This window comes from Oreochromis niloticus, linkage group LG7, assembly GCF_001858045.2.
Source record: "Oreochromis niloticus isolate F11D_XX linkage group LG7, O_niloticus_UMD_NMBU, whole genome shotgun sequence".
NCBI classification, from domain to species: Eukaryota; Metazoa; Chordata; class Actinopteri; order Cichliformes; family Cichlidae; genus Oreochromis; species Oreochromis niloticus.
In genome coordinates this window covers 20,493,192-20,505,423 of record NC_031972.2, presented here as the reverse complement: position 1 = coordinate 20,505,423, position 12,232 = coordinate 20,493,192, and the positions used below count along the sequence as shown (strand labels likewise).

The 12,232-nt window shown below is 38.5% G+C and overlaps 1 protein-coding gene and 1 long non-coding RNA gene across 2 annotated transcripts in view; both read right to left on the bottom strand.

Moving 5' to 3' along the window:
• ass1 (argininosuccinate synthase 1) overlaps nucleotides 1-1,734 on the bottom strand; it is a 32,256-nt gene extending 30,522 nt beyond the window's left edge. The window contains exon 1 of the mRNA XM_013268308.3: nucleotides 1,472-1,734. Within this exon, the coding sequence (XP_013123762.2) occupies nucleotides 1,472-1,720 (249 nt within the window). The 5' untranslated portion in view covers nucleotides 1,721-1,734. The remainder of the gene's footprint in view (nucleotides 1-1,471) is intronic.
• A 4,947-nt stretch (nucleotides 1,735-6,681) lies between these two features.
• LOC109202800 (uncharacterized) lies at nucleotides 6,682-10,930 on the bottom strand. The gene is made up of 3 exons (XR_002062736.2): nucleotides 10,244-10,930; nucleotides 9,076-9,360; nucleotides 6,682-8,728 (listed from the first exon to the last, which is right to left on the bottom strand). It is a non-coding gene; the product is annotated as an uncharacterized LOC109202800 (long non-coding RNA).
• Nucleotides 10,931-12,232: the final 1,302 nt, after the last annotated feature.

The following is a 12,232-nucleotide window of genomic DNA, read 5'->3' as shown; positions in this document are numbered from 1 at the left end:
AACACCTCTGGGATGAATTAGAGCAGAGACTACGAGCAGGCCTTCTCGTCTAACATCAGTGTCTGACCTCACAAACGCGTTTCTTGAAGAATGGTCAAAAATTCCCAACAAACACACTTCTAAACCTCGCAGAAAGCCTTCGCAGAAGAATTGAAGCTTTTATAGCAGCAAAGGTCATGAAATATCACTCAAATTCATATGCGTGTGAAGGCAGATGAGCGAATGCTTTTGGCAATATAGTGTACTTGTAATGCTGGAGTCAAAACTTTTAAAGCTGAATTATAATATCTTATGCACACATTTATTTGCTGGCTCAGTGCTTCTTAAAATGAAATTGTTGTAGACTTAACAAGTACTAGAATTAGTATACTCGTAATACCAGAAGACTTAACTAATATTAATTTAAGCAACTTTTGAAGTCTAGCTAGCAGTATATATAGCATTTTATTGTAGATCATGACATACATGTGGCAAGTTAAGGAGGACCACAGAATTGTGCTTGTGTGAATGTGATGTTTGTTTTGTACGTATAACAGTGTGCTAGCGTTGGTGTATTCTCAGGAATGTGAAAGTAAAGAAGATATTAAGTTACATAAGCAGAGGCAAGTCCTTCCCTTTTGTCAGGCGAGGCCTAGTTTGTTTTCGCGCTTCCTTTTCCAGGGTAAATAGATTTCGGTAACAGGGTGTGGTTTTGGGATACAACTTGCACTGCATAATTACTGTTCTTTCAAATATGCCGGTGCAAAAACCAAATTTAAAAAATGATTTAACAGTCGCAAGAGAGCTATCAACAAAATGTTTTCCTCCTACTGGTGTGAATACATACGTATTAACGACATAGGTATGAGTATTTCTGTGAGAAATTGCCAACAAGGTTTAAGGGGCACAGAATTACCACAGCAACTGAAGTTACCGGCGACTGACGGTGTTCTGGGAATCCATCCTGACAAACCATCCTACCCGTTGTTTCTGCGCATGCGCACAACACGAAATTAAGTGGCGAACCGTCCTACCTTTGTGAATGTCACCTACAAGCATACTTTAACAGCTAAAATTAAGTGGCAAATCGTCCTACTTTTGTTAATCTGAGCTAGAAGCTTACTTTCATAGCTAAAATTCAGTGGCAAATCATCCTACCTTTGTGAATGTTACCTACAAGCATACTTTAACGGGTAAAATGAAGTGGCAAACCATCCTGGCTTTCAGAATATGAGCTTCAATGTTACTCTGATGGGCAAAGTTAAGTGGCAAACAGTCATACCTACTTAAATTGGTGCTGGAATTACTCTGTGACAGCAGAATATGTATAAACTACTTACGGTAGGACGTTTTGCCAAAGTAGGATGGTTTGTCAGAACAACGGCAACCTCCAGCTAAATTCAAAACGCTCATGATTGCGTAACTAACCTTACAGAGAAAAATAAACACATGCACACACAAATATGTACACGTATAGATAGTTCGTACTCACACAGACACTAGCTGAGGGTTTCTTTCTAACCGAAGAGACGCGTGTGTCTGTCGGTGAGGAGCGCAGGAAAGCAGCAGCGTGCTCGGTTCGCTGACTATGCTGTACGGTTTGCTGCCCTCCGCGACACGTTGCGTCATCCACAGCGCCCACGGCGTCCTCGTGTCGCTTTGATCGCCCTGTGCCAGCAGCATTTGTTTTATCTAAGGATTTATGGGAGCACCAGAGCTTGCTCAATAGATACACTGGCATTTACATTTCATCAATCTGAAATTCATTAGGAATCCTTTTCTCCAGATTTTGTGCAAAGCAGGAAACGAAAATACACACAGGGAGGGAATTTGCAGGTGTTTGCCATAGACCAGGGATGTCAAGCTCATATTACATCGTGGGCCACTTTGAGCTTATGTGGGCTGGACCAGTGAAACCCTCGTTTTGTCAGTGAAAATAAATTTAAATACACATTTGATCCCCAGGGTATCACAAAAAAAGAACAGGCAGTGCAATTTCTCTACTATTAATCTCTATTTTTAAGATTAGGCCTAAAACTTTCCTTTTTGATAAAGCTGATAGTTCTGCAATAGGATTAGGCTGCTCGGGGCTTCCCATTATGTTACGTGTTCGTCTTCACTCATCCTTTTTCCCCCACTCATTATGTGTTTTTACTGTATATCCAAGCTCCTTAGACTACGATGACCTGGAAGACTGAGAACCTTCACAGACATGTGTTTATACTCCACACCACTCTGCATTTAATCATTAGTGATTATTAATCTCCGGCTGGCTTCCACAGACTGTCTTGTCCTGTCTTCTTCCCCTTACCCCCAACCAGGCAGTGCAAATGGCTGCCCCTTCCCGAGTGTGGTTTCGCCTGAGGTTTCTTCCTGTTAAAAGAGAGTTTTTCCCTTTCCACTGTTGCCAAGTGCTTGTTCATTGAACTGAACTGAATCGAATTGGATTTCAACAGCATATCAGGTTTTAATTTGAGTTTATGGGCCTGGACCAGTGAAACTCCCCTTTCTGTCAGTGAAAATTTCCTACACAATCCTGGGATATGTTAATACAAGAAAAAGAAACGCATTGTAAATTGCAACAGTATGTCTCAGTTTTATACATAATGAAGAATATATTATAATGAAGAAATGTTGCTGTAGTCCAGTTGTTCCCAAACTTTTTTGCCAGGCCCCCCTTTTTTACAAGAAAAATGTTCGCCCCCCCCCCAAGCAAACACATCCTCCAAACACACACGCCCATATTTTGTTTACAAACTCCATTGCGGTTTATTTCACACCTCAAACATTTAGTAAACAATTAAGCAAATACAAGTAAACGGCAATAAATTACAGGTAGTAATAAAATACACTACTAACTCTTTTACGCTGCGTCCACACCTACACGGGTATTTTTGAAAACGCAGCTGTTTCTATGCGTTTGGGCTTTTCGTCAACACGTAAACGGCGTTGCGATTCACCGAAAACGGAGATTATTTAAAACTCCTTTTTTGCGTTTATGTGTGGACGAGGAATACAGAGTTCGTCACGCAACGTCAAAGGTATGTGCCTCTTTTCACATCACGCTGTGCGCCACGTTATTGTTTACATGAGATGAATTGCAGAATGGCAGATAGAGACAAAATACTGTTAATCTGACTATCTGCAGGTTGTACACGCTTACATGTACACACACAGTTACTGTCCCTCCATTTAGAAAGGCAGAGGCGTCACGGTGTAATTATTTTACGTGTAGTTGTTTTTTTCCTGTGTAATAATGTTCAACATTGCTATCAATACATTTTTCAAAAAATGCCTCTCTGTGCAAAATGGGTTTAAACACATAAACAGCTGTGGGATACTGTTTGTCCGTGATTTGAACAGGGGGAACAAATTACGGCAGGATCAGCCTGATATTATTTGTATGCCACTGTAACTTTACTGCATAAAGAGCTAACATGTCCAAAATGTCAGGAGTAGTTAGTCATTACAAGAAGTGTTTGTGAACTAAAAATCAAGAATGTGAGATACTGTTTGTCCGTGATTTGAGGAGCCCAGCGCGTGCTCCCGACGCAGGGAAACTAATTTTGCAGGGGAGACCTACCTCGGCACTTGTGCAGGTGAAGCCAAAGGGAAGATATGCTTCACCATATTTTCCTGTCTTTGGCTTGGAAGGAAGTTGGTTTGGAAACATATTTGGCGATGCTTCATCTCCTGCTTTGCGTTTATGTGGGAGCCCCGTCAAAAACCTGTCCAGAGTGTCCAAGCGCTCTTTTTTTTTTCTTTTCATACCGCGACCCCCCTGCAATGGCTCTGCGCCCCCTCTAGGGGGCGGGCCCCACACTTTGGGAACCTCTGCTGTAGTCTATGAAAGATAACTTACAGCATCACTCTTTGGCCTTAAATTGTGTAAAAAAAAAAAAACGTGTATAAAATTACAGAAAAAGTTCTGGTAGCTCGTTGTACAGACTTTTCTGTAATTACAAGCCAGAGAGTTTTTGTTAATTCACAGAAAACATTCTATTTTATTTAAAATTTTATTTTTTTATTTACTTGTTTAGTTTTCACTATGAAACGACTCTTGACAACCCTGACATTTCAATAGTGTAAAAAAAGGAACTTTTTTCGTCATTTAATTATTTAACTATCACTCATTACTTTGGTGTAGTATGAATGGTCATGGGGGAGGCCTTTATCAGTAGGAAAAGCTGTAGTAAAACCTATGAAAATATAGTTAAAAGTCCTAAATTTATGCCCTCCTTCATATTTTCCACAACCGTCCAGTGGGCCAGATTGGAGCCTTTTGCCAGGCCCATCCATGGGCCTTATGTTTCACACCCAGCCTCTGCCTCTCTACTTCAATGGGACAGGTGAATAGTGTCCCATTCATATAAAATCGACCCTGGGTTTGGACCACGAACACCACAGCTATGGTGAAGAATGCCCAGCATTGGCTTTATTTCATCACTCTGCTCAGAAAGGCAGGAGTGAGCTGCACCCTATAGCTCCAGCCTACAGAGGAGTGGTCAAGAGCATCCTCAATACTGTCATCACTGTCTGCTATGAAAAAGCCACCCAGGCACAGAAGAAGAGTCTCCAGAGAGTAATAAAGGCTGCAAAGAGGATTATAAGGACTGATCTTCCATCAATATGCAGACAACGCCATAAGAAGTGCACAACACATCGTCAGAGACTGTCATTATTCAGGACACACCCTCCTCTGGCCAAAACAATGAACATATCAGCAGAGCGGACAGTCTGTTGTGGCATGCTTTCACAACAACTTCTTTTCTACCACAGTCAGACTGATGGCAAAAAAAACCCAAAACTAAAACACACACAAATTTATTTTGTGCAATATATATCTTCATTTAAGTGTAATACAGGATTTGCTGTTATATACCTGTTTATTACTAGTTTATTGTCAATTAATAATCAAGTGTGCCCTTTGTTTATATATATTTGTGTTTATTTGACTTTAAGCTCTGCGCAACATGTCCTGTGTACCCAGAGTGTATGTGTACAAATGGCAAATAAAAGATTTTATCTCCATTTTACCTGATACCACTGAGAGAGACCATTGTTCTCTTCTAATTCCTCACAGGTTTTGATTATTGCAGGCGTCCTTGTCACCGCTGGTAGCAGTCCAGCACCTCCACAGCTACTGTAACTCTACCACACTCTGCAGTGCCAAGAGTGTAGAAGAGAAGCCACAGAAGAGGAGATTAACCATAGCAGAAGGACATCGAGGACCAGCCATGGCTTTTTGCCATGTCAGAAACATGGCAAAAAGCCCCAACAACCTTTAGTGGGACCTGTGCACACAGATCAGCTCCATGCAAATGCAACTGGTATTTGTAAGAGAACTATAGAACTAGCATGTTCACCATTGGTACTAATTCTTTTTACAAGGGAGCACAGGTTCAGTTACAGTGAACGTGACAAAAGAAAAAAAATTAAGCCTCCCATCCTCAAAATTAAGGCTTAAGGCTTTTCTGCTCAAAGTGTTTTTACAAAACACTATTACTGATATGTCCCTACTTCAGTGAATCCTGTCTCTGGTCCATGCAAAAAACATCATTTACAGTCAGGTCTACAAATTGTTGGACCATGACATAATTTTATCTCTGTAAACCACCACAATGGATTTTAAATCAAACAAACAAGATGTGATATAAGTGCAGACTTTCATTTTTTTAAACAAAAGTATAGAATAGAAGAAAAGATAATAGAACAGCCCTTTATTGTCATTTTACATGTACAACAAAATTATGCATCAACTGTTAAGGAGTAACAGTAATACAATTTGCAGAGGCTCAAAATAGCTGCTCACTGAAAGTGTCAATATGTGGTCCAAAGACATGTTTATGCAAGTGCAGGAGGCTGTGATTAGGCTGAATGATGATTGAGCAACTAATAACTTTGGGAGTGGCCACAGTCAGCAGTCTGGAACATCATACTGTAATGATCACACACAGTCAAGCCCATAATTATTCATACCCCTGGCAAATTTTAACTTAAAGTTACTTTTATTCAAACAGCAAGGTTTTTTGGACTGGAAATGACACAGGTGTCTCCCAAAAGATAATAAGACAATGTACAAGAGGCATTGTTATAGAAAAAAAATATTTCTCAGCTTTTATTTAAATTTGAGCAAAAGTGTCATGTCCAAAATTATTCATACTCTTCAAGGTGTCACAAAGTTCTATACCATTCCAAATAGATTTATGGACATTTCCTTCAACTGTGGAAAATTCCATTTATTCATGGTATATTTTCTGTATCATTAACAGATATTTTCTGTTAATAGAAAAACTAAAAATTTTGTTTCTATTACTATTTACAGTCACTACTTTCAACTTTAACCAATTAAATGTACTTTTCCTTAACAATACATTTCTATACAATTACAACCTTATACACTATTTGCTTGTAAATTAAAACTTCTTAAAATGATCTGTGCCCAAGTATTACACAACAACATTGGTACATTTAATGTAAAATATTCATTTATTGTCCTCAACTCAAATACTAGGCTAAAATTTAATGACAGCATAACTCACAAACTTTTTATTTTTTCCATTTTTCTTGAAATCAATCCCCCTTGTGTGTCATTTGGTTTAGCTAAGCCAGTATTTAAGTTCCCTCATGTGTCATTGTGGGGTAGCATAACATAGGCAGCAAGGAAAGTGATAGGAAGACAGCATCAGCAGACTGTTCAAGTTTCTTTTAAGTGTCCTTTATTTTCTGGCGTCACCATTCAACAATTGTTTCACTCAAACATAAGAACCCTGGCAGTCAAAATCTCCCCTGCTTTATACAGAATTCCACCCACAGCTGAAACTCATTCATCCCTACCATTGAGAAAACAGGTTAGACCAAATAACACCGTCTAGACAAAGAAACAGGAATAAAATCATTTTTCCACTTAACAAACTCATTTACCCAAATAAACAGTTTGAAAAGTCATTCTCTTCACACAATCCGACTCATGAGGTTATTTCAAAGGAAATAAGCAATTTTACACAAAAGAAACATCCCTTCTTTTTGTTACACCTAATTGACTCAATCAATGAAATCATATCCTATATAAACAGGAAGTACTGGGGCGGCCCCTCCTACATACCCTTTACATATAGGACCTGCACAAAGGAACACAGAATGGTACATGTATGTATAACCAAACTACATAATCAAATGAAAGATTCAAATCAACTAATGATTAAGTGACATTTGGCTTTAAGAACATTTGCACAGATGTAATGAATGTAACCAATGCTACCACAAACAGTCCATCTGCAGTGTGTACATTAAAGCATTATGATTCATTATAAGATACCACAAGCTAAATTAAGAATATATGTAAGTGACAAATGGTAAATGAATTCAATCCTAGCCACTTTGTCACAGTCATTTCACGAGGTCAGTTTGTCTTATGTTTGTTTGAGGTTTTGTTAGTTGTTATTTTGAGTTTAGTTTATTGAGTTGACCTCTTTTATTGGTCTGTCTATTTAAGTTTTGGCTTTGTCAATTATTTTTCATATTTTGGGTCAATAAAAACCCATTTTTGAATTAAACACCTGTGTCCTCTATGCCTTACTGCCTGGTCCCTAACATCATGAAAATGTGTTCATAAATACATGGATTCAAGCGGCGTCAAAGTGTTTTCTTCGAAACGGACAGCTGACAAACAAAAAATATACCAATATTTGCACATTTAACAATATCGAGAGTACCTTAAAGCTAGAATCCCTGCTGTGGTTGTTTTAGCTCAGCCAAACAGTTAAGGTGTGGTTTACAACCATGTCTGTCCACTCATGATATAATATACATATGTAGTCAGTTATGGCCAAAAACTCACCTTTGATTACCGACTTGCATTCGCTTCAACATTGAATCAGAGTGAACATTTGTCCTAGATTAACACTGTCGGGTCTTTACCTTACAATATAAAGTGACTTGAGAAACGATTTGTTAACTGGTGCTATATGAATAAAACCGAACAGATCCAAAGGTGTTGCTGAAATTTGGGTTTATTAGAACATGATTACTTGTCTGTTATTAGAACAGACAAAGTAATCGAACAGACAAGATTACTTGTCTGTTCGACAAATTACTATACCAAACTTAAAGATAAAAATGCATTTAGTGGATTTGTTTTATCAGCTCTTACTTTTCAAAGACAGTGAGGAGCAAAGTGCAATTGTTCTGCTTGTTCTGATGAAGACTTTTAAACTGAACAGCAGCTAAGTGAATAAGGATCTGTGTCCACAGATCTTCTGCAGTGACAACACTTAAACGCCACAGTTCAAAATCCTCAGTGCAACCCCTTTTCTCCACTGTGCTCAAAATGCTCTTAGTAGTTAAAGTAGAGGAGAAAAGTTGACATATTTCACAACCATTAAATGTTAGAGAAGCCTCTGAAAAGAGGTCATGGTTACTTCCCAAGCAAAAACCTCTGCTTGTGAGACAATAACAAATGAGACCATAACAACACAAGTGACTAGAAAGCAACACCAGAGGTTAGTGAAGAGCAAGCATGAAGTGAGACATTGTGTGCACACTTTCTATTGGTAGCACTCTTCATATACCAGTGAGAGAAAGTCCTGAATGGTAGTCCATCAAATTCCATCTGGGCTTTAAGGAAAATGCACACCTTTTCCTTGGATTTTCAGAGTTGTTGGGTTCATACAGGAACTTCAGCAGTCACAATTAATGTGTTGCTGTTTTGCTCCACCATCTCAGCCAATGAGCCTGGTCACAATTTATTCTGAGGAAAAAAAGAGGAACAAAAAGAAATTTTAAGAAGTTTGTTTTTTGTTGATGTTGTTTGCATTCAAGCTAAAATAAAAGGACTAAAAATACAAAGTTTAGTATTGAGAAAAGTGAGGTGGGAAATGACTTGAAAATAAAATGAATTTGTACACGCTACCATTGAAAGCCAGCAAGAAAGAACAGAGTTTTGGTCAGATCTGCTGTGGATTATCATTATTAATGTTCCTATAATACATGTAGAGTTGCATACACATAACAGCATTCAGTTGCAATATAAGCGTTTTATAATTAAAGTAACATACAATCCATCAAAAACTAAATCAATCACAACAATAAACTCACCTTGTTGTTGTTGTAGAGAAGGTGTTCAGGCTTTTTCATCATCTCCTGAGACCAGCTGCACTGGATCTTCATCCTTTTTCACTCAGTGAAGTCCACGATATAATAAACTAATATACTCGTGGTTCCTGAGAGTTTTAGAGCGTCCCCCTGGTCACCCACAGGTGCACGTGTTTACAGCCTCACAGACCTGTGATCATTTCTCGCTGTCCCGGTGATCCCCTTAATAAGTGCGTTATGGGTGATGAATTTGTTTGTCATTGGGCCTACACGTGTCCTCTGCTTCCTCTTTATGGGAGTGAAAAAAGGAGAAAAAACGAGAAAGAAGAAGAAAAACGCAGGACGGGTGAGTGGAGCAGATAATTATTAAATATCCGAATAAATTACTAGACGCGACTAATCTGGTCTGTGTGAGAGACGCCTGAATAGCGCAACTCTCGCCAGCGTAACAAGTTACCATTATTTTCTGTTACTAGGCAACAGTAGCTGACCGAAAACGAAAACAAAACGAACACATGAAAAACCTTCTTCGAAAGGATTAACAGGTAACCTTAAAACTAAATATTTAAGTTTTAAGGTTACGATAAACGCAACGAACAGCAACAACACAAATGATTGGAATTAAACAAAACATCGAGGTTTTTCAGGCGCAGAAGCTGGCAATTGAAGACAAACTTAAAACACGCCTCATGGCCAAAGGAGGTGAGATAACTGTTAAAAAAGAAGTCGACAAAAAGATGGCTCTCTCGATGGCTCACACCATGGCCAGGGTCAGAAGAAGACAGCTAACAGCAGACATCGCTTCAGAAAAACTGGAAGCAATGCAAAAAGCAAAGGCTGTTAAAAAAGCCTCAAGAGAGGCAGATTTAGAAAAGGCTTATGCTGAAAAAACTGCCAGAGAATTTAAAGCCAGATGCCTCGAAGAAGAAAAAACTGAGAGCAGAAATGCTAAAAGCTTTAGATGAAGGCAGAAAAAATGCCATAAGGCTAAAAGAGAAAAAAAAGACAAAATGAACAAGTGACAGAACAAAAGTGGGATGAGTTTAACAGGAAGTGTTATATAGAATACGTCCTTAGTGAAAAGAAAAAATCAGAGGAGAAAAGGGAGCAAAACATCAAGGTCAGCAAATTTAATTTTGCAATTGGAGAGGAGAAGCGTGCGCGTGCTTACCTTGAAATTCAAAAACAGAAAGAGCGCTATGAACATGACAAACGTGTTCAAAAAGAAGTTGATAAAAAGATGGCTCTCTCGATGGCTCACACCATGGCCAGAGTAAGAAGAAGACAGCTAACAGCAGACATCGCTTCGGAAAAACTGGAAGCAATGCAAAAAGCAGAGGCTGTTAAAAAAGCTTTAAGAGAGGCAGAATTAGAAAAGGCTTATGCGGAAAAAGAGGCCAGAGAATTTAAAGCCAGATGCCTCGAAGAAGAACAAATGAGAGCAGAAATACTAAAAGCTATTGATGAAGGCAGAAAAAATGCCATAAGGCTAAAAGAGAAAAAAAGACAAGAAGAACAAGTGAGAGAACAAAAGTGGGATGAGTATAACAGGAAGTGTTATACAGAATACGTCCTTAGTGAAAAAGAAAAATCAAAGGAGAAAAGGGAGCAAAACATCAAGGTCAGCAAATTTAATTTTGCAATTGGAGAGGAGAAGCGTGCGCGTGCTTACCTTGAGAAAATACCTCAAAAAGGAAACCCGTCACCAGACAGCGGAAGTTATATTTCAACCTGTTGTTGTTAATAAGCAAACTGCATAGGGCAGCAGATTTCCGAAAGAAAATTTAACTGACTATCAGTTTGCATCAGGAATAAAAAATAACCGTAATAACAGCAGTTATTCAAAGAAATGTTTCCTTTGTTTTGTTCACTTAATATGTTAGCACATGCCTAATTGTAGATTTGATAAGGTAAAAGAGTTATCCTGCATGACCCACAAAATTATGGAGGTTTACCAGAGAGTGGAGGAGACAAGAAAAAGATGGTGAATTTGGAAAAAAAAAAGTTTTGTAGTTATAAAATTAAGTGCCTGACATGTTTTGTAGTACTAGTAATAGCAACATATACATTTTTATAGACTGTTACAACAGTAATGCAAAGATACCTCTGTTCATCTGGACAGAGAAACATTTCATCACTCATCCAACTGATGTCTTTAGTTTCAGTGACTGAAGATGTCACTGTAGCAAATGGTGTTTACTGAAATGTGCTATATACATGTAATTGTCACTACTGAATTAAAGAGCTTAAAAAGTCCACAAGATAAAAGCATTACTTAACTATTAGTCGAACTCTAATCATTTGTGCACTTTTAGATAACACTATGATTATTTGAGACCCATTTGGTATTCATGCTAACTGCATCCTCCTTTCTTTTGGGTGCAGGGGCTAAGGAAATGGGTTAGCAGATGGTTGCCACAGACCACCGTTCTCTCTTTATCCCTTCTGACGTATTTTTCTCTAGTTATGCTTTTTGCACGCATTGGTATCACTGCTTGTTGCAGTCGAGCTCAATTAGGTGAAGCACTTCCTCCCTTCTTCAGTTCTCACTCAAAGTCAGTCAGGTATTGAACATGTTGCTATGAGCTATTTTACACACAGTAATCTTTGGGGCATATATTGCTTTGTGTGCACTTTATTTACATATAAAAAAGGAAAATCTTTGTGTATTTTAATGTATATAGTAACCATTTGTACATAGTATGGTATTTTGGGGGGTTTTGTACACTACTTTCTTATTTATCTTTTTCTATTGCCAGATGCATTAGGAAGGGCATCTGGCAGCCAGTGTAGCGAGGCAAGTATGGGCGATATGTGCTCTTGCTTGCGTGTGCCAGTCAGGAGCCTTGCCGCAGCATTTTGAACCAGCTGTAGTCGGCCAATTGATGATGAAGTAACACCAGAGTAGACGCTGTTGCAGAAGTTGAGGCAAGATGAAATAAAGGCATGGATTGCTTTCTCAAAGTCTCTGAAACAGAGAATTGCTTCACCTTAGCAAGTACGCAGAGGTGAAAGAAGCTGGTCTTGATCACATTTTTTATCTGTTTATCGAATGTTAAATTACTATCAAAAATCACACCTAAATTTCTCACAAATGATTTTTTATAATTTTCTAAGGGGCCAAGGTCGTAATGGTCACTAGGGCCGAAGACAATGATCT